We start from the raw sequence: 23,047 nt of genomic DNA, 5'->3' as shown, positions 1-23,047 counted from the left end.
CTGTGTTAACAAAAGCAATTATCCAGCGCCAATCACAGCGACCTAGGAGGCATCAGGTGCTGTGCAAGAAGGAGAAAAAAGGATAAAGCAGCATTAGCGGAGAGCTTCTTCTTTCCTCCTCTTCAAGTCTTCACGTCTCCCCTGTGTCACGGTGATTTCTGAGTCCGTGGCTCAAACACCGGGGCCGCAGAAACGCCGCTTACAGCTTGAAGCGCTGCACTGAATTCCCACAGTCAGACACGGACGCCATGTTTACTCAGCTGCTTGTAGCCCGGTCATGTGATCAACGTAAGTCCCGTGTGGAGGAAATCCACCCTGAAACCGAAATTCAATTCAGTTTATTTTATTTTATTTGAATTCGTCAATATAGAGGTTTAAAGCACTCCACGGGTATAAATACATATTAGGAAATAAGATCTGGGGTTTTTTTTCAAAATAATTATAGAGCCTTGAAAGCCACTAATTAATTATCAATTTTACATTTTAGAGATTTTTTTAAAACAATATAATATATTCTAGAAAGTAAAACCCAATTATCAAACCCCAAATTACAAATAGTAAGTTATTCTGGCATGTAAAAAAAAAAAATGGGTATATTTAGAGTGTATTTTGTTTTTGTTTTTTAACAACCGAGTAACATTGCGTTAGCGTTATTCTGAAAAATATTTTTTTTAATTATAAAACATATGCTACACATCTAGACAACAGTAAAATTGAATGGACGTATTGTAATATACTTTCTAAGCCCGTTTGAAGGTTTTCATTTGAGGTTTTGCGTCAGGATTTTTGCGACAGTGTTCCGACCTTGATGACGGCAGTTTTGACAGCCAGGCGCGGATTTTGTAAACAGAAGTAAGAGTGTTCCTGTGTCTAAGGTCCTCATTTTTTTTATTGCTAATTGTTGATAATTGTTCGTGGGACAGGTATATATTTCCTCTTTGCTCGCTGTTTTATTTGTGAGAAGTGAAGTTAGTCAAGCTTTGGTTACCTTTTTTTGCTCTTTGTTGAAGTTCTTGGGAGCTGATAATATGTAGCTCCCCGCATCAGCTAGCATGCTAACAAAGTGGGACGAGAACAGCGCTGAAGCTGTCCGTTGAACCGGCTGCTTCACGTGAGAGCGGGTATGCTAGTAGCGTGTCTCCTCAGGAGATCTGTGCTTTTATCGGGACTACGGCGGCCGGGAGTCCAGCGGAGGTATTTCTGTGCGGTGCAGAGTGTCCTCCAGGACACAGTGCAGCAGGAGGCAGACATGATCCGAAGCCGGGGGCAGATCCGTCGGGTCCTCTGCGTGGCCGAGAAAAATGATGCTGCTAAGGGGATCTCTGAAATTATGTCCAGCGGCAGGGCTAATAGGGTCAGTCACATCCCCTCACCCACACTCACCTCAGACAGACAAATCTGCCAGGCAGTGTAGAACTTACACCATTAGTCAAAGAAACCTTTTGCCAAGGAGAATTGCTAATGTGTCAACTCTCTATCAGTTCCAAAATGTGTAGCACTGGTAAGAAGTCTTGAGCCACCTATCATTTCTTTATGTTTTGCTAAGTAAACATACGCAAACATACACGGAAATACAGTATATAAGGCTAAACAGAGTTTCTATAATTCTAACCAGCTTGAAAGTTGATATTCGGTACGATCACCTTTATTCTTCAACACAGTCTGATGTCTCTTAGGCAGCTTTCTTGGCATTTCTTTAACTATTCTCCAGGAATAGTTCTCCTGGCTTCTTGAAGGACATTCAAAGCTCTTCTTTGGATGTTTGCTGCATTTTATTCTGTTCTCTGTCAGGATGATCCCACACTGCTTCAGTAATGTTGAAGTCTGGGCTCTTGGGAGGCCAATCCATGACTGATGTTCCATTGTGGGCGTTTTTTTCTATCCAAGAACGCTTTTACTGCATTAGCAGTGTGTTTGTAAATATTGTCATGCTGAAAATGAAGCCGTTGCCAATTGGAAATTTTCCAGATGGTACTGTTAGATTGGATCGAATTTAATCCATCCAATTCTGTATTTATAATCTCACCAATTTTGACAAGTTCCCTAACATTACTGACTGAAATGCAATCCCAAACCATGGCAGAGTCTCCACCACTGTGTCTTACAGATAGCTGTAGACAGTCTCTCCTGATTTCCTCTTTACATGCTGAAGAGATTTGAGTCAAAAATTTCAAGTTTGGGTTTGTTTACTTCCTTAAGAATGGCTTTATGAGAGGCACCCTTCTACAGCCATTTCTAAGGAGGCTTTAGTGAACAGTAGGCAAATCAACTGAAGGACCAGATAAATCTCTCATGTCCTGTGTCAGGTCACTGTTGGATTTTTTTTTTGGATTTTTTTTTTACCATTTTTGGAGGCCATGACTTTCAGATACTGCTCATCTGCTGTTGATAATTTTTAGGCCTGCCATTTCTTCTCTTGTTCAGTTTCCTCAAATTTCCTAAGGACACGCATGTAGAAATGTGCCAGGTTTTCAGTTAATAATCTTTTAGAATTACCTTTTTAGTCCAAAAATATTATTTAATTCCTGTTTAACTGTGTCATCTATTGCATTTTTCATATATTCATGAAAACAAATGTTTTTTGTGACATGCTGCTAGTAACAAAGTTCCTAAAGACATGATTTAAAATAGATTCTTTGCTAATGTGTTTGTTAATGTGCTAATGTCTACACACAACGCTGGTTCATCCTTTGAGTTAGATGACTCACAGGTCAGTGTTCCAATGGTTTAACAAACAAAGTGGCCTGGTACAAGGATTGGACCAAAAATAGTGAAAAAGCAGCCAATGTCTAAAGAAAAACTTTGAAAGATCTTCAGACAGCACAGAGAACTATTGCTCAAGACCACAAGAACGCCTGGTTCTTGTGGTCAAAGATGTATTTTAAACTCAAGTAAATTAAACCCCACTTAAATAATATGTGCAGGGAAAAAGTGCATATATACGCAATAACAAGATCTCTGACACACATTTGTATTGTGTAGCTTACATAATTATGGTGAGCAAAATAAGAAACACCTGACAATACAGTACAGTTTGATTTGGAAAACCTTCAAAAACGTGTCAACCATACCAATTTCTCCATCTATACATCTGACAATACAACAACAAATCTTTGGTTGCTCCAGCACTCATTGTCGTTTTTTGTTTTGTTTTTTACTTTAGAGGGAAGGAATGTCGAAGTTTAATAAAATCTATGAGTATGAATATCATCTCTTTGGGCAGGTAAGGAAAATTTCATACATTTACCTAAATGTCTGTTCTTTGGCATTTTTACTTTGTCTGATTTTGTCCATGTGCTTCCTTCACCAGAATGTGACTGTCACAATGACATCAGTGTCAGGGCATTTACTGGGTCTGGAGTTTAAAGCTCCATTTCAGAAATGGTATGTTTAAAAAAATTGTTTTTTGGGTATCAAGCATCAAACACACTAACAGAAAAAGCTGATTGTTTTTGATCCTTTTGTCCCCAAAGGCACAGTTGCAATCCGGTGCTGCTGTTTGATGCAGAAGTAGAGAAATATTGTCCGGATAATATGTTACAGATTAAGGTAGGCTCGTTAACTGTCCTCCTAATAATAGGAAACATCTACTGAAATCAATGATTATTTTGTATTTCAGTTAATATGTGTGACGCTCAAAGTTTACTGCTTCTTAAATCAACTGCTATAACGGTCTTCCTCTCCTCACTTTCCTTTTCTCTGTCCTTTTTTTCGTACATAGCGAACGCTAGAGAAGGAGGTGAGGCAGTGCCAGGCCTTGGTCATCTGGACTGATTGTGATAGAGAGGGAGAAAACATTGGCTTCGAAATCATAGATGTTTGCAAAGCAGGTATAGCAGAGTTCTGGATGTTTTTGTTGACTGTGTAAGGCCTCAGAAGTTCAGGCTTCATGTGAAAAACCTGCTGCTAAAAACATCTCCTCTGTGTGTATTTTGTTTTCTTTTAGTGAAGCCAAATTTACAAGTCTTTCGAGCAAAGTTTTCTGAGATCACGCCCAACTCAATCCGAAGAGCCTGTGAGACTCTAACAGAGCCTGATGCTAACGTCAGCGATGCAGTTGATGTCCGCCAGGAGCTGGACTTGCGTATAGGTAAGACAGCACTCGCTCTTAAGCACATGGAAGGCTTTGTGGGGATAATGGATTGGGTCAAATGTCAGTGATTCAACAAATGTCTGATGCATCCTCCATAGGTGCATCTTTTACTCGATTCCAGACACTTCGCCTGCAGAAGATCTTCCCAGAGTCCCTGGCCAATCAGCTGATCTCATACGGCAGCTGTCAGTTTCCCACTCTGGGTTTTGTGGTGGAGCGCTTCAAAGCCATCCAGGCATTCATACCTGAGACTTTCTACAAGATCAAAGGTCCGTCTGTGCATACACCCCAATACTCAGCAGAAATTCAGTGATTCGGGTTTTAAAAGGATATTCACCTCTCTCCTGCGTGTCTCTCTTTGCCTCAGTGATCCACGAGGTGGAGGAGGACTGTGTGGACTTCAACTGGAAACGAAACCGCCTCTTCAATCACACAGCTTGTCTAGTGCTCTACCAGATCTGCATGGAGGTATGTGCCTGCATGTTTTATGCTGAATATCCTGATGAATTTTTGTATACTTTTTTAAAATGCTGAATTGAGGTAGATGAGTCTGGATAACATATAATCTAAGTGCTCTGCTTAATTAGATTTTTCACATGAGCATGTGAAAGACCTGTGGCAGTACACTTTGTTCCTTCAGTGATTAAAAACTCATGAGCTGTTCATGAAATAGTCACGACCTCTGATCTGTTGGTTTCATGGGTTTGTTTTAGTTGTTATTCTATGTGAGACTGTAGCCGCTGTGATTTTTCTGTTTGTTTACACAGCCCTGAGTGTTTTGTTTTGTTTTGTTATATTTTGGTTTTGGGTTTTTTTGCTTATTGATGAGAGAACAAAGTTGTCATCTGGCTCTATGACTCTCATCGAGACACGTGTATTGTTTACCGTCGAGCCCAGTAATTAACACTTCATTCTCACCGTTGCCCACAGAGAGAAATGTGAGAATCGGAAGAAAAACTTAGGTCAGAGAGACGCAGCAATGTTTGTCTCTGTGCACCAGGGTTTAGTCTGCAGTTCTTTAGTTGATTGGAGGATAACAAGTCAAACTGTAGGTGTGATGGACTGATTCTAGTGGGGCAATGAGAGCCTGATTCTGGTTAGAGAAGGCCAGCAAGGAAGTCCCTGCATTATACCTTAAAAGTTCACATTATCTTTTTATAGTAACATGGTGAGAGGGCTCACATGGTGTTCCAAAACCTTCAGCATTCAGTTCTGTGGTCCATTTATGGCTCTATTGAGCTTTCTTTCTTTCTTTCTTTCTTTCTTTCTTTCTTTCTTTCTTTCTTTTTTAAATTTGTTCTCCCGTGTTGGCAGAGAAAAACTGTTAATGGGGTTTAAGATGTGTCCTGAGGAGACAAACAGAAGTTCACATTTCCTGTTTGCATTCACAGCTTTTCACCAAACAGACTACAGGTGCTGAAACAATTTCCTTCCTCACAAAATATTTGTGTTCCTTTTTTTGCTTTCAATTTGAAAATCTGTATTGTTTACACCTCACACTCGAGATTGAGATGGTCTCACATTATCAAGCATTACAGGTCCTGTTACTACTAAATTAAACTATCCATTGTGGGGGGTCATTGTGGCCATTCAAGAAGCTTTTCGATGCACAAAAAAACCCCTCACCACTTGGGCCAGAGCTGCTGGTGTTTATTTCAGCTGTTGCAAACACATAAGTAACATCAAAAACGTTCTGGAGATGCTAAACCTAACCAACAGCAGAAAGTACAAGAGTGAATTTTACATGATAACATATCAATGGGGACATTTTGGTCATAGAGATTGAGGTATTTCTTATAAAAAGTACAATCCAAGGTTAGTATCCACCTCGAAAGGCACCATGGACATGTACCAACTGTGTGTGAGGTTAGCGCATCTCTATGCTGCTCCTGCTGCTGTTAGGACACCACAGTAAGTTTCAAGTGTTTTCAACCTGCACAAATAAAATGATTTAAAAGCCGCGTGTGAAAAGAGAATATCACTTCATTCATTTCCAGGATCCCATAGCAACAGTCACCTCAGTAACCAGCAAACCTAAGAGTAAATGGAGGCCACTGCCTTTGGACACTGTGGTAAGAATAAAAAGCCAAACAGCTGCAAATAAATGTAAAACACACAGCAACTTAAGACACTTTGTTTTTTTTTTTTTAAATGTCATTAGAAGTTTTTATCCTGCTGCTTTGGCCCACTGCAAACAGTCTTCATTTGTCTGGCCTACAGGAACTGGAGAAACTGGCTTCACGGAAGCTCAGAATAAGTGCCAAAGAGACCATGAAAATTGCAGAAAAGCTCTATACTCAGGGGTGAGTGTGTGAATCTTTTAGTCGAAAGCATTTTATGTGATGTAAAAACTGCTTTCCAGAGAATCAACTAATGTCCCGATGTCTGAACTTATTTCACTCATAAGCCTGATGTGTGAGAGTCTGTGGGTTCAATGAAACATACAAGTGCATTTAAATGTATTCTTAGTTTTATACACAGAGAACACCCACTCTGAAGGTTCGGCAATCAGTGATTTTACATTTCCAGAGTGTTCCTACATCGTGAATCATGTGTCCTTTTTTTTTTTTTTTTTTTCTTCTTTTGGTCAGGTTCATCAGCTATCCCCGCACAGAGACCAACATTTTTCCACCAAACTTGGCTCTTACCCCGCTGGTGGAGCAGCAGACTCACAGCCCGGTGTGGGGGGCGTTCGCCCAGCGAGTGCTTGACCAGCCGGGGGGACCCAACCCAAGACAGGGCAAGAACTCTGACCAAGCCCACCCTCCCATACATCCCACTAAGTTCACTAACGCACTGCAGGTATCATTAACAGGGATTTTTTTTTTTATTTCAATTGTTTCAGTTTTATAAACAGAAAACAACCACATCTTGAGAAGATAATTACAATAAACACTGCTTGTTGTCTCTTTGTGTTCTTCCCAGGGCAATGAAGGACGTGTGTATGAGTTCATCGTTCGCCATTTCTTAGCTTGTGTATCCCAGGATGCTTTGGGACAGGAGACTGTGGTTGATATAGATATCGCTCAGGAGAAGTTCTCCGCCTCAGGACTCATGATCATTGCAAGGAACTACCTGGATGTTTACCCCTATGACAGGTGGAGCACAAAGGTACAGTGTGGGTGTTTAGACTGACCAAACTTTACCAGTTTTGCTCTAAACCCAATTAACCAGCTCAAATAGTGACTGTGAGCTGAAACATTCTTGGCATTCATTACACATCTCTAGGTTATTGCTTTTTGTGGACAACATATTCTGGTCAATGTGCTTTCCAGGTGATTCCAGTGTATGAACAAGGCTCTCAGTTCCAGCCCTCTGCTATTGAGATGGTGGACGGACAGACGAGTCCTCCGCAGCTGCTCACTGAAGCTGACCTCATATCACTGATGGAGAAGCACGGCATTGGTATATGATTGACGCACAAAGTCAGAAATTCTGGGGGGTTTTGTGGGTTATTAGGTTTGTTTGTTTGTTTGTTTGATTTGTGTATTTGTCAACTTGTCACTAGTCCATAAATACTTTAAATGATGAATATATGTAATGTGTGATTTTTCACAGTATGAGAGATTTAAAGATTTACATAAAGTGTCAGTTTAAAATATTTTCCTTACAAGAACAGCTCACTGTCATATGATTTAATGGAAGAAATGTTTTATTATAAAATATGTTGTTAGTTTTTGATCATTTAGTGAATGAAATATCATTTTTTTAAATTAAATATTACCTTTAAAGTGTGATCTCTATAAAGAGATTCAGCACATGGTTATGTAAGACTTGTAGTCAAAGGATGAAAGCTTTGGTACTGTGAGATCTCTGGTTTCCTTTTTAGTTTCTTTGTCGTCAGAGGTGCCATTGCCCATTCACATTTATGCAGGATTTGGCAGTACACAGGTCAATAGTATTCAGCAAATGAAGGAATATTACATTTTACCCCCACCTTGTTGAATCAGTGCCTCGGACAATTAAGGCAAAAGAAAGTCCAACTTGGTCCAACCCAACTAACAAGTTGTACCTAATAAAGTGTCTAGTGAGTGTAAGTGGATATTTTTTGTGTGTTGATCTGATTAAATAAAAGCAGCTCCACCTACTAACACCTACTTCTCTCAATATAGACCTTCTTTGCTCCGTACTCACAGTTTGGCGTCTAATGTGAGTGTTACTATGCTAACTGTTCACATTACAGGTACAGATGCAACCCACGCTGAGCACATTGAGACTATAAAGAGTCGCATGTATGTGGGCTTGACAGCTGACCAGAGGTTTACACCTGGAGAGCTGGGCATGGGGCTGGTGGAGGGTATGTGCACGCGCGCTCGCACTCAGTGTAAAGCTCAGTCACTCGGTTATGCTGTGTACATATCAATGTGCACGTGTTTGTGTGCGCAGGTTATAACTCCATGGGCTATGAGATGTCAAAACCGAACCTGCGTGCCGAATTGGAAGCAGACCTCAAGCTGGTATCAGAAGGCCAAAAGGACAAACAGAGCGTGCTGCAGCATCACATCCAGAAATACAAGACCGTCTTCATTGAGTCTGTCAGGAAAGCAAAGAAGTTAGTTGCATTTACCTTGTAGTTAAGACGTGTGTATGTCTGCATCCTCAATATTAAAACTGCTGGTAAGAAGTCGTATGTCTGCTGTTCCCTCAGGTTAGATGAAGCGCTGTCTCCCTATCTCGGTGCAGCTCACGAGATCCCTGAAGCAGAGCAGCAGGACATGGAGATCCCGCTGCCGGTGAGGAAGTGCCCTAACTGTGGTCGGGACATGGTGCTGAAGAAGAAGAGAGAGGGAAACGGGTAAGACGATGCAAACAACGGAAGCTTTAATAAAGAAGGATGCGTTTTTCCAACCTTCCTCAGCAGGCAGTACAGATGTATTTGTTAAAAATACACCGACTGGGCAAAGAAAAAAGAAAATTCACACCTTCTGATATTTTAGTCTTTACCTTTGGTAAAAGTACACATGCGCTGTGGCATCTCCCAGTGTGAGAAAGTTGGACCGTTATATAAAGTCTTTTCCAACACATCCCAAAGATTCTCACTGGGGTTAAAGTCTGGACTCCGTGGTGTGTGAAAATGGTGTGTCTTTCTCCCTGAGCTGGACTATCACAGTTTGACCCTGATGAGTCCTGGCATTGCCATCTTTACTGTGCGACCATGGGGCATATTAATGGAAAAAGATTTAACTTGACCAGCTGAAGGAACCTCAGATCCTAACACTGCCACCACAGTCCTGTGTGGTAGGAACTTCATGTGATTCTCTTTTTACCTAATGCACCCATCACATCTTACTTAGATTTTTTTTACTTACATTTATTCATTTTGATATTTTTTTTGGGGGGGGGGTTCTACCATCGTAGCGGACATAAACGCTTTTTTTCTTATTCTCTCATGGTTTCTGCACCCTCGCTGCACTCTGATCTCTCAGCTGCTCTCTGTCTCCTCCTGCAGTAAATACCTGTCGTGTGTGGGCTTCCCAGCCTGTAAAACAGCGGTGTGGTTTCCCGACGTGGTGCTCGAGGTCAGCAGAGATGAAAGCATATGTCCCACCTGTCAGCCACACCCCATTCATATGTGAGTATTGATTTTTTTATTAATCTGGATGGTATTAAAGCCATTCCTCATAGAAGTGCTTGATAAGTTACCAAACTGTGAAATGTCCTAAATGAAGTAAGGCTAGCTTACTGGGATCAAGGGTTGAGTAATGCTGTGATAATGCTGATCAGTCTCTTCCACAAACTCAAGTTTGTAATTTGCTTTGTAGTACAAAAATATTATTTGTATTTTCCCTTTTTAAAAAAAAAAAAAAAAAAAAAAAAAAATAGAATGTCCAAAAGTTGAATCTGTTCATCTGGACGTAGCGTTTTGTGGGAGAAACGTTTCGTCACTCATCCAAGTGACTTCTTCAGTCTCAGCTGACTGCAGGTTTCCCCAAACCTTATAAACAGTACATTTGCATAATGACTGAAGCTAGCACCTCTGAAGGAACAATGGGCTGGGAGGTCAGTTCCTTCATCATAATTATGCAAATTCCCATGACCATTGATCAACAACCACTGATCAAAGCCCACTGATCAATGGCCATGAGTACCATTCACAGAGAGTTGGGGAATGGCTGCAATCACAGCATTGTAAGATAGTGACAGATGTACCCTTAGGCCCCCTCCTCGATTCAGAGATGGTCTTTCCCTTTTCACGTAAATGGCCTCCTTGACTCCGCGCTCAAACCAGCGTTCCTCCCTGTCCAGGATGTGTACATCCTCATCATTGAAAGAGTGTCCACTGGCCTGTAGGTGTAAATAGACTGCAGAGTCCTGGCCTGACGAGGTGGCTCTTCTGTGTTGTGCCATCCGCTTTGCCAGAGGTTGTTTGGTTTCCCCGATGTATAAATCCTGGCAATCCTCCTGGCACTTAACAACGTACACTATGTTACTCTGTTTGTGTCGGGGGACCCGATCCTTGGGGTGGACCAATTTCTTTGGCGCAGCGTGTTTTGGGGTTTAAAAGCCACAGAGACGCAGTGTTTAGAATGGATTCTGAATAAATGAATACATTTTTAAACATTCATTTATATCTACATTATCTTTCTTCTGTATTTTCCTGTATTTATTTTGATATTTTCATCACTTTTTTCATATGTTTTTTATTGAGCCATATTATTTGACCGTGTCACTAACACTCCAGCAGAAGAATAATTACACCTTAAATACAGACTCACAGAGCTGTAAGCGTGGCTGAAGAGTCTTCACACACATGTGGTCCTCGTTGTTCACTGTGTCCTTCTGGCTCTGTGTGTTTCATTAGGCTCATTTAAACTGTGCACAGTAGACTTGTAGTGCTACTCAGTTTTTATGCAAATGTCCTCTGATGCAATGTGAGTGACAAATAGGTAAGAAGCATTCGTATTTATGACTGTCCTGCACCAAAGGAGTTGGGATTGTTTTTCCGTGCAATCCACTGCTGTCCAGTCAGAGCAGTGATCGTACATTATGTGGTCAGTGCTGTAGATAAACGGCCTTCATGAGAGGCCAAAGAGTGCCTCCTACTTGATGTGTGTGAACAGTGTTAGCCTTTTTTTGTGTGTGTGTGTGTGTGTGTATCTAATGCTTGTAGTCTTTAAGGTCTTTCAGGAAGTGTAACACTAACTCTCTGCTCTAACCAGAAGAGCGGAAGGTACCCTAAGCAGTAATAAGTACGTTGGAAAAACAGCTGACAGACTGGTTTTTGTTTTGGGTTTTTTCTTCTTCTGTTTTTTTGACAGCCTACTAATGTTGACAGTCACAGCTTTAACATGAAGTGCTCTTTTTGTTTCACTTCCTGCTTGTCATATGAACCCAGGAGAAAAATATTAGTTTACTAATTATATTTCTGAAGTTCTCAGCACTGAAGACACATCCCCAAAAATAGATAACCAGCAAATGTCAAGTTACTTTGGTACTGTTAGACTAAGAGTGGACTTTAACTGCAGCAGTCTTGTCCTGCATCATTACTGATTACTTATTGTACTAAGATACATCTATCTCAGCCTAATTGACCACTGTTATGTATCAAAGTTCAAATGCTGATTTAAGAGCAGCGACTCTTCCCTGCAAAGGTCACACAATACAGTACAACGCAGAAAAAAATCTGAAAGCGTACAGAACAAAAAACATGTAGACTATCAATAACATGTAACATGTAAAGTATGTACTCTGGCCTCAGATCTCCAAAAGTGTCTTACAGTTAGAAAACTGTTTTAGGATTCGGTAAACGTCCCCTAGCGTCACGCAGAAAAGAGTCTCAACCTAAATCATCTCCCTAAATCATGCCTGCTGATATAGACTCTTGTCAGGGTCTGTGCTACAAGGGTCAACCACATAACCTATTCACACTTGCACTTATGCTGGTGCATTATGTGTTAATTACCCTGTGTTAGTGTCCTGCTGTTTTATAGACGATAGAAATGCAAGGGCTTTTTTCTTTCCTGGGTTACACCCCCCCCCCTTTGTTTTGGTCAGTTTGGTTTTTTTCAGGGACAAAATTTTTCACTTCTGTTTTTCCACTTCTTTGTACATTTCCTCACGTCCATTCTCTTTTGAGGAATTTACTGACATTTGTGAGTCGTCATATATCTATTATTGGCATTATTAGCATCAATGTAAGGACAATGGTTGTTATTCTCTCACTGATATATTCAAAAACTGCTGCAACAAAGGGTAGCTGGAAATGCACAGGAGGAACCATTACTGAACAGACCAGTCAGTGCTGATGCACGCTGTGTCACCACGACGTGTTGTTGCATTTCTAGGGAGGTACACATCAGCGTATGGCATACGGCTACAGCGTAGGTTTTCAGAGAGGTGTGTGACGTAGCTATGGTGTAGATTTCAAAGTAACACGCTGTCTTCCAGCTTAACAGTGGAAATACCAAAGAACCATATGCTGTAAAGCATTTGCACTGATGTTCTGTTGTTTTCTCTTTGCTGCACTACACAGATCCTACTGAGCTGCTCTCCAGCTATATAAAAATGTTTTACGATTCCAACCTCATGACTTAGACTTACAAGCTAACTGGACACCAGAGGCCCGGTGTGAGAAACTCTCCACTATTTAATAAAACTCAAGTTTGAAGAGGAACTAAATCAGTTAACCAGACTTTGAGCAGGTTGTTGCTCAGGAGAGTCTGTAGAGCAGATAGTCTGCTAATCAGGAGGTCGGTGTTCAACCCCCGGCTCCTCCAGTCCACATGCCGAAGTGTGCTTGGACAAGATAATGAACTCCAAAGTGTTTAAGTGCATTCAGCAAACCTTATGTGACTAGGTGAATGAGGCTTCTAGGAAAAAGTGCTTTGAGTGCTCAGATAATATAGAAAAGCACCGTATAAGTACCAGTCTATAACTGACTGTACTACTGTACTACAGGTAGATAGATGTATCTCAGCTCAGTTAGTGACAATGTGGCCTTTGCAGACTTTGACAGGTAGATGAATTGTTCTGCATGTGCTGACTTACACAATGAAATAGTTTGAACATATTTTAGGAGTCAAAACTACTCAACTGATAGAAAAGTGATCATTTTTAATCACAAAGACATATTCAACCAGTAACTGGTCAAACTCAGGACACTCGGTCATTTGCAGAAACGTGCAGAAACATTTGCAAATGCTTCACGTCTCTCTGTTAGAGTGCTCACACGCTGTGCTCAGTGATGCTTTTTAATCAGCAACTGCTTCATAGCTTTCCCGTTGTCTTTAACTCATTTAAATTGCTCCATATAATCCAGCTCTGAGGTCTCCATCAGACCTGGATGATCATTTCGGTTGTCATGAGATCTCTTTGAAATGAACACTTTCTCGAATAATGCAGGAGCAGTCCAGTTTTCTGCATCAGTTTGAGTGTTGTGTTTTTGGTAACTGGCACCTGTACTTGGTTTTGAATGTCCTTTCATCACAGGCATAAGGCACAGTAACACGATTAAACCAGAGCCCTTATGTTGTGAGGGGTTTCACGTGTTGTTTTGCTAAAGCACCTGAGGAAAAACTAGATTTCAGAACGCATGATTTAGGGAAGGATGTCTAAGTTATGAATGCTTTTGTAAAAGATTCGTCCTCTCAGCACAACAGACTTAACTCACACATTAACTGAAAAACAAAACAAAACATGTATTTATTTATTTTTTCAGTGGTCACTTCAGTGCTAAGTTGCCTCCATGCCTTATGCTACCCTGTCAGGCATGCAAACAGCGACGGCCTTGACGCTCTCGAGAAATTTCTCCAAATTCTTGTTTACACAAGTAGGCGTTAACCCTACGAGCACGTGGCTCAGATCAGTCCAAATATAGGGCACGCTCGCTCGCAGTGAGCCAAAGTGCTCCACACCAGCATCTGTTACCATGGCAACCAATCTAGTGGCGAGCTCAAAGTTGAGCTCCAGCCCTCTCTCCAGAACAATGTCAGCGCTGTAGTTTTTTTTTTTTTTTTTTTATCAGATATCACTGTGCAGCTTGTTGGATAACTTCATATGCTGATAAATGCAGATGTGCGCAGGAATAGACTGTTGCTTGGTGCTACCGCCTCACTTGTTGCCACGGCAACTTGCCATGTTTTACCAACTTTTGTTATGTACAGGTTTTTGAAAAAGCCACTTTATTGTGGACTGTTTGTCCTCAGTGCTTCACACAGTTTTCTATGAGAATATATATTTTATTACATTTCAGTCATAAGTCATGGTATGTGCTCCTGACTTACTGGTAATTTCAGTTACCTGCAGTTTAAAAACAGCCACTAAAGTTGACACTCAAGAGAGGGTGACAGGAAATGTCACTGCATGGATTTAAACTTCTGTATGATATGCCTTTGGTTCACTGATAACTTATAAATCGTCTCTGTGGATCAAATGTAATTATGCCAGTGAAGCACATATTAACCAAATGTCCATGCAGAAGCGCAAAAGTGACTCACACGCCGTTACCACTGAGCCAATTATATCATATTGGACACCCTGTACCTTAAGACATCCAGATGTGTGGGTTTTTTAAGCGTTTCCTTCTAATGTCTTTTAGTCACAGCCGGGCACAGAACAACAGAAGTGAACCTCATTGTCAGGGGAAATATTTAAGTAATTAGGATTCATAATGGTGGTGGATTAGCAAGCTGATAGATCCATTCATGGGGCCATGCTGGAGTGTCAATACATGTTGGTATTGGCACAAATATTGACCAATAATAATTAATAGAAAGCTTTTCTTTTAGAAAAAAGTGCTTGGGCTGATTTAGAAATTTGTCATCATCGATGTCTTAGCTTCATGGTCTTTCTGCAGCACATGTGCAGATCCACATGAATGTGGTGAACTGGAGCCTGTCATAGGACGAGAGGCAGGGTCACGAGTCTAGCATATCAGTAGATAACACAGAGAGGCAGACAAACACTCACATTCAGAGTCAGACCTACAGCAGATTTAGAATCACCAGTTAATGCGAAAAGCATGATTGGACTATGGGAGACAGTCGGATTATCTGAAGAAAACTCACACAGGTACAGGGAGAAGATCCCACTCGACACAGAAAGGTCCCAACCAGTCAGCGCCACCACTTTCTGCCCTCCTCTGCCATAATGTAACTATTTATATCAAGAAGTTGTTTAAGAATCTTTGCTGCAATAACGTTATGCAGGAGGATTTTTTTTAACAGTGAACTGTGAAATCTTAATACTCCACACCACAGCCAGCACATACCCACTTGACTCTTGTGGGTGGAAACAGTCGGCCTGCTGAACAAATAGTATAATAATTGAAATTACCTGAGGTATTTGATTCTGATTGTGTTGATTGTACTAAAATTGCCCACTCTGAATGAGTCAAGCAAGCTAAGAGGTCTGAGCTTACCCGTAGCTTACTTGACTCATTTAGAGTGGCTTACTCTCTTTGGATGTTAAATAAGTGATGGATTGCCGCACAGCACAGTTCATTTATTAGATGTGTATACTGAGGTTTCCTCCTGTGTGTCCTCCCTTCTTCAGGTTGAAGTTCAAGTTCCGCAGGGGTAGCCTTCCTCCCATGATGCCTCTGGAGTTTGTCGGCTGCATCGGTGGCTGTGACGAGACCCTCCGAGAAGTGCTGGACCTGAAATATCTCAGACCGGGGGGAGGTGGTGGTGGTGCAGGAGTTGGAGGAGGGGGTGGAAGAGGAGATGACCCTCATCCTCCACCTCCAAGGCCACCCAGACCTGATCCGTCCAGAACCCGAGTCTCCAATCCTCGCCCTTCTCTCCCACCTGTGCCCTCCTGGACCCCACAGCCGACGTCTCCACCAGGTGGCCGCAGTATGAGTGTAAACGCCAGCAGTGACGCGATTGTGTGCAACTGTGGTCAGGATGCACTCCTCCTGACTGTGCGCAAAGACGGCCCTAATCAAGGCCGGCAGTTCTATAAGTGTAACGCCGGGAGCTGCAACTTCTTTCTTTGGGCAGATCAACCGAGTCAGCAGGGGGCACCACAGTATCGAGGGCCGCCACCGCCAGCATTGAGGACTTCCCAGCCTCCAAGGCCATCTCTGGGATTCAGAAATACATCTGAAGGAAGCAGAGGGCAGGAAGCGGGTGCACCAGGACATTTGGGACAGGTGATGTGCAACTGCAACGAGGCAGCCGTGACGCGCACAGTGCAGAAGGACGGTCCAAACAAGGGTCGCATGTTCCACACCTGTGGGAAGCCAAGAGAGCAGCAGTGTGGCTTCTTCCAGTGGGCTGATGAGAACGTACCTCCACCAGGTGGGGCTCTCACACACAAATCCTCCTCTGAACTCCTAATCGTAATCCAATGTAAGACCACATACCTCCAACAGGGCTGATAATTCCCTCCACACCATTCACGAACTGTGTCACTGTTATCTCTTATTTAAATTCAATATGCATTTGTGAAGATATAATGCACATTACCCACAAAACAGTAAAGAATGCTTCCTAAAATTCCTGGATCCATACACAGTGACTCTTAATAGTCATCAGTCACTTACACATGAGTTAGGCTCCGCCTCTGATAAAAATGCAAATCTTTCCACAACCTTTTGAGTCATCCGTTTAACAAACAGGCGGACAGAAAAAACAAACAGTCTGAACCAATCACGTAACTTCTTTGGCTCAGGTAGTGAAAAGGAAAAGTAATTAGCTGGATTCCTTTGTTAATTGAATGTAAAATTAATTCTGATCTTTATTTCTTTTACCAAGTATGGACAAACACACTGCTGGCAGGACAAATAGTTGAACAAGTGTTTCTAGATTTTCAGGGAAATCTCATCACAAACTTCCTAACAGAACTGCTTTAGCTCGGTTTTATTGTTACAATGTATGGAGTCACCAGCTCTATTGAGGTCATTGCTATTGAGCCTGGGCTTTGACGTGGATGCACTGCGGACATACTGCCTTTGTATTGGCTTCACCTGAAACACATATTATGCGTAGGAACGAGTGAGTCACAGGGAAAACATGAGCATGAGCTCATTTTCAGATTGTGTTTTGCCTTCACTGTGAACCTTTATCAACAAGTTGGTCTCATATGGATAGCATCTACAAACTGCACATATCTTTTTTCCAAAACATAAATACAGACTAAAAATAGAAAACTAGTTTGATTTATGTTTTGGAAGCTGATCTTCGCAGCGCATAGACACTGATCTTATACCGGTGCACCCACTTTCACTGATTACAATGGAAATATCTATGCATAACCACAGGGTTAATCACGTGGTTGACATTGGCAGATGTTTGTAAACAACAAATTCAAAATGTCTCTAATATGACCATATTTTGAGACAAATGTTAGCGCCTGACTGATTCATCCGCAGGCCGATATTAACTATGCACCAATTTGTCGTTCTTGACAATTATAACAGTCAATAAATGAAAATTAAAGAAATAAAGAGGAGGAGGACAGTTTGTCCACCACGTGCACTTTGCAAATTCCCTTGCAGTTTCTTAAACTGCTTGTTATCTTAAGTGCCTCAACAGTGTAATGAATAACTACACATAACAAATGTCAGGGATCTCTCTTTGTGTTTGGTGTGGCTGAAAAGTCATATCAGCCAAAATATCGGTATCAATATCAGTCTTAAAAATCCTATATTGATCAGGCTCTAATACTTGTAAATTAATACAGATTTTTTTTTAATAACCTTGGCTCTGTAGATGCCCACATGAACCAATTAAAGCTTTATCTGTAATAACTGAAGCGGCGTGGTTTGATTAAGTATACTCACCCTTCAAAACACAGTTATGATCAGGTTCAAATGTCTTTATTTATACTGCAGCAAGAGTTCACATGTGATAAGAAAGTAACACACACCGAAACATAATCAACAACAAATCATAAAACTGATGCAAGAAGTGATAATGCATACTAATAAAGTATGGACCAATAATGTATTGACAGGATACTTAAGGAAATCCAGTCAGTGTTATTTACTGTTACACGTGACATCAAAACTTGGCATGAAGACTTTGTTTACCACCTGAAACTTCTTATCTTCATCTTAATCTTAATTATCTGGTCTTATCTGCCTTATCTTTCTAGCATATAAAGGATGGGCATAGTTTCCAGGTCTCAGATTGAACCCAGAGTCAAAGTGCATTCATTAAACCTGTAGTGCTTCTATTGGCCAGCAGGGACTGACTCATTCGGTGGCAGAAGGAAGTCTGAATACAGAAGCAGATGGAAAAACTGCCAAACTGCTCACTTGATCTACGAAATTTCCCTGATGCACTCTGTCACATTCCAGTGACTACGTCCACCTTTTATATTCTTCGTGGACATGTTCAGGTTTTCAGACCAAGCAATACAACAAGACTTTCTACTAGATTCTCTGTAAAGATGAGTCATCTCAGTAAAAGCAAGTGTGTTTGACATTATAAATGCATTATAGACAGGCATTTCCAGTGTATGCTATTGATTTTTAGTGGACCTTGACTGCAGTGATTTGGCTGTAAAATCTGGCCTCCAGTCAGCTCTACGAAACACACTATGTTTGTTTAAAAAAAAAAAAGAAGAAGAAGAAGAAGAAGCAAAAAAATCAGGCACTCAGATCAAACACCAAAGAACGAGAGAGATCACGCTCACCTACAACCCATTTGATGGTAAAAAAGAAAATACTGTCACGGCTCACAAACACAGAGACCTTGAGGCATCAACATGACATGTACCTGCAGTCCCAACATGCTGAAAAAAATTCTTTGGTGCTTTCTATGCAATAGCTGGTAACTTTGACTCTTTTATCTCTCTGATCTCTGTTTCCCCGTGTCAGGTGGTTTTGGTGGTGGATTTTATAGTGATGGAGACGGCGGGAGGAAGGGAAGGAAGATGATGGGAGATCCGAGTGCTAACAGACCCCCAGCTGCTAAGAAACCTCGCACCTGTGGCATCTGCCACATGCCGGGACACACCCGAGTCACCTGTCCTCAGCGATGACCGCTGTCTGTGACTGAAGCCACCCCGTAACTGGGCAGAGTTAATGAAGTCTGTGACTTCAGTTTTAAATTTTAAACAACTTGGACTATACATAGAGTGGGGCGTCTGCAAAGCAACTGGGTCAACAGGATAAGTGTGTGCAAAACAGAAAGTGTGTTGGCCAAACCAATACCAAAAGTGCCCGACAGCAGCATAAACTGCAGCTTTTCTTTTTGTTTTCACTCAGCACCGATCCCTCAGCTGTACTCAGATCAGCTCTAGATGAGCGACTCTTCTGTGGGCCTTGCGAGGACAAATAAGGTCAAGCTAATATTGAAGTGTAAAACAAACCAATCAGAATTGTACACGGACCATTTATGCTGGAGAGCATACATAAATAAACTCTGAGACAAATGCTGAAGTGCTGAACAAGTTTTATTACTCGCGTTTGTAACCACAGCAACCTGAAAGCGCTTAGCAAGTAATTGAAAATTTGCTCACCTGGCCTTGGATCAACCGATCCTTCACTCTACTGTCTTTCTCTGCTTTTCACAATATCAAAGTCCTAAATAAATCTGTAGATTTCTGACTCAGGAGCACCGCCATCCCTGACAAATAAACGTCATTTTAAAAGACTGTGTATGTGCATGCTGTTCAAGACTAATCAGCCAAATGTATTGATTTCTGTTGCTGACAATTTTCATGTGTCGATTTTTGAAGGTGGAAGAAAAAAGTGGGGGAAAAATGTGTTTTTACACTGCAAACAGAAAGAAACCACGTTGGACTGGTCGTCTGATGTTTGCACTGATAAAAGTTAATAAACTCATTTTAACATTTTATAGTACATTAAATCTCTGCAGTCATGACAGAGGGAACTTTTGGTTTCGCTTGGAGTGTTTGGGGTTTTCCATTAGCTTCAGCTTTTGCTTTTATTTTGAGTCTGTTTGCTTCTCTTTGTTCATTTACTTTTGGTTTTGACTCTTAAACTTTCAGTCGGCTCTATTTTGGAAACGAAACCAAATTTATGACTAAGCAGATCACGCACGAATGAAAACAGACTTCCTCTGTCCTGAAATACTCTGATGCATAAGTAAAGTAGGAATAGGGTTGTTCTATATAGTCAATCAAATCTAAAAAAAGTTCCCCACAACATCTCTCAGTATCCAACTTTCATATCCAATAACAGTTATGAAGCCATGCAAAATCTTTCCTTCATGAAGACTTTTGGAGGTACATTAAAGGATGTCATATTTGTAATTAATGTGCTTTTTTTTTTTTTTTTTTTTTTTTTACCCCAAATCATTTTGAGCCCTCATAAGTTGGTGCACCTTTAATTTAATGCAATCTCATTCAGTTGTACCAAGCACATTTTTCATTAATGATTATATAAATGACTAAATATTTGATTTTATATATTTCTGTTGCACTTGCTTCATGTTTGTGAGTTTTTGTGTATTAATAAAATAAAATATATTCCTTCTGTGTTAAAAATAATTGTAACACAGAGGGAGTGCGTGCATATTTTATACAGTTATTTTTGATAATATAGCCATACTAAGGCCTGTAGCTCAGAGTGTATGGTGTGTAATAGTCTGAAGGTAAGATTTGCATGACTTCTTTCAAATCACTCCGTGATTTTTCACGGGATGAACCGCAGTGTGCAAAAACACTCGAGTACACAGACGTAGTCAAAATTTCTCTGCCACTTGGCAATCTTTCCACCACTAGGCCCGACTGCAGAAACGCACACCGATAGGCCTACTTAATACCAAATGTTGAGCGTAAACAAGTTCTTTCTCCTAAAGTTGTGCAGTTTTGTGTTCCAGGGAAAAATCTGACCGGTTCCCTTTTCCCATAAACGCCTCTTGCCTTTGTTCCCTTGAAATGCACGCCCTGCGGGTGTAGGACAGGGGAAATAAACCCGTGGATTCCCGGTACTGGGCTGTAAGTTATACTAATGTTTTTTTGCTGGTCGTATTCCAGTGAAGTAGCCCTGATTTTACTGGCACGTTTGGTGACTCATATGTGAGTCATAACATGTGGGTGGGAGCGAGCGCTGTGATCCGTCCTGCCGTGTTGTGTTTGCCGCTCCATCCCGACTCCCAACTCCGCTACAGTAGTATCCGGGCAGATAACGAGTCATGTGACCGCCGTATCTCTTCTCTGAATTGCAGGAATTACCTCCTACTTACGGGAAAAGAGGCGCATTAATCCCGTATTTCAGACTGATAGGTGTACTCTTCCCTATAGGACCATAAAGAACAGGCGGTCAGATCACCAGAGCTTTATGGACTTTACCGGAACTAAAACACCACAGCGCTCTGTGCAAACTCACTGCTGGATATTAAAGCGCCTGTGTGGAAATACTCACTGCACAAAATCAGATTAAAGGGGCACTCTGCCACTTTTACAAGTTCTTCTGCTCAAAATAATCTGACAGAATAGTTCCAGTGAGGTCATGATTATGTCATCAGGGTCATCTTGGCGTAGATTTTAATTTTTAAATTGTGTGTGCAGCTAAAAATTGAAAGTTTTTAAGGCACAGCCACTGACCAGGAAAGGAAGTAATAATTAAAACACTGAGTCATGGTAAAGATAATAATCTAATCACAATCTAGCTTTCATGCTCCCAGTCAATATAAACTGGGATGACTGACTTTGCTTCTTATAATGATGGTGATCATGCAGTAGTGCTTAAATCAAAGGATGAGGATGTATATTCTCTGCTGTTTGGACCAGTAAATGATCTTTGTTTTAAGTAAACAATGAGTGCGGAATTAATTCTAAATGTTAAAACGTGTTGATATTTCTGTCACTCTTCATATAACCATATAATCTGATAACCTTTGAGTTCTTAACAGCTTATTAATGCTTAATAAGATCACTGTAAACTACTGCATTTCATACTCTTGCAAACTTCCCATAACCACTGTCCACAATCTCATCAGGTTGTTACAATATGTTACAGCTACTTTTTAAAATGCTTTCTTTTGATGGTGTGTTAAATAAGTAAAGTGTGACTGATATTTCAGATGATTTCTTTTTTTTAAAAAAATCTTTTAGGCACTCAAACCTAAACACATTCCCCAAACATTTAATTGCTGTTATTTGTGAGTCTTCGCTAAAATAACATGACAATGCAACTTTAAAATAATTGTGTTTTATCATCACAACAAGTCACGGATTACTTGTTTAGTCTACCTGACTCTGCTCGGATCAGCGGGTTGTTCTTTGTAGCTTTAGGTCCAAACAAACGATGCAAAATCAACACTCATAACACAGTGAAAGGTGTTTCTCTTATCTCGTCGTTATGTTTTCATTCTGCATTTTTAGCCGTTACAAATGCCAATACTGACATATCAGCAAATATCGTCATATACATCAGCCCCGCCCAAATGCAAGATTAGCCCCGCCCTAAATGAGCAATATATACAAGCTGCAGTAGCATGATTTCACATGTTCAGTTCTGGATCAATTCAAGCGTCTCTTGACTGAAAAATACACTTGACATTTTTTAATTATCTGTTGTTAGTATGTTGTGCTTGTAAGGTAACAACGTTCACAGCTGAATTTACAGCTGTCCTGTGTTTTCACAGCAGTTTGTTGCTTCATATCTCGGAGGCTACATTTAAACATACACACAACAATGTCACTGGATTAACATGCTTATATAATCTCAAAACTGGGAGGTCAAAGGTCGACAAGTTCAGCTCATTCTTCATCCTTGAACTGTTTGTCAACTCCTCCTGCTGTGTCATCATCATCCAGCTTTTCAGTTGTTGCCGTGGAAACAGTTGCCATGGCACCCGATGCGCAAGTGATGCAAGTGATCCAGGTGCAGAGAGAGCGTGGACCACAGGCCGTGTGGATGAATTGTGTTTATGTGGAGTTACAAAGAGTTTTTTTTTTCTTTTCTGTAAACTGATTCACACCAACCTCAATGAAAGATAGTAGGAATTTGGCTCTGGGCCCTTTTTCCACAATACTCGCGCCACCTTTATGAGCTGTTCTCACCTGCGGGCTGGGTGAATAGATGCTCAGGTA

General features: G+C 41.0%; 1 protein-coding gene across 5 annotated transcripts; it reads left to right on the top strand.

Annotated features, from left to right (window-relative positions):
• The first annotated feature begins 149 nt into the window (after positions 1 to 149).
• On the top strand, positions 150 to 19,840 carry top3a (DNA topoisomerase III alpha). 5 transcript variants are annotated; one of them, XM_019358193.2, is made up of 20 exons: positions 151 to 288; positions 1,011 to 1,354; positions 3,164 to 3,223; positions 3,311 to 3,384; positions 3,474 to 3,549; positions 3,722 to 3,830; positions 3,947 to 4,090; positions 4,192 to 4,362; positions 4,461 to 4,561; positions 6,091 to 6,165; positions 6,314 to 6,396; positions 6,685 to 6,895; positions 7,019 to 7,204; positions 7,369 to 7,498; positions 8,277 to 8,390; positions 8,480 to 8,645; positions 8,742 to 8,888; positions 9,543 to 9,665; positions 15,587 to 16,335; positions 18,861 to 19,840. In XM_019358193.2, exons 2-20 carry the CDS (start codon positions 1,124 to 1,126, stop codon positions 19,022 to 19,024), a joined length of 3,114 nt encoding a protein of 1,037 aa, XP_019213738.1. In that variant the 5' UTR covers positions 151 to 288; positions 1,011 to 1,123; the 3' UTR covers positions 19,025 to 19,840. The 5 variants fall into 5 exon arrangements, with proteins under 5 accessions (XP_005468449.1, XP_019213738.1, XP_013125592.1 ...); XM_019358192.2 differs by lacking the exon at positions 151 to 288 and adding an exon at positions 812 to 923; XM_005468392.3 differs by lacking the exon at positions 1,011 to 1,354 and having other exon boundaries at positions 150 to 288.
• The last annotated feature ends 3,207 nt before the right edge of the window (positions 19,841 to 23,047 follow it).

The sequence above is a fragment of the Oreochromis niloticus genome, linkage group LG4 (assembly GCF_001858045.2).
Source record: "Oreochromis niloticus isolate F11D_XX linkage group LG4, O_niloticus_UMD_NMBU, whole genome shotgun sequence".
Lineage (NCBI taxonomy): Eukaryota > Metazoa > Chordata > Actinopteri > Cichliformes > Cichlidae > Oreochromis > Oreochromis niloticus.
The sequence above is the reverse complement of the archived record's forward strand: the minus strand, read 5'-3'. Positions and strand labels throughout refer to the sequence as shown.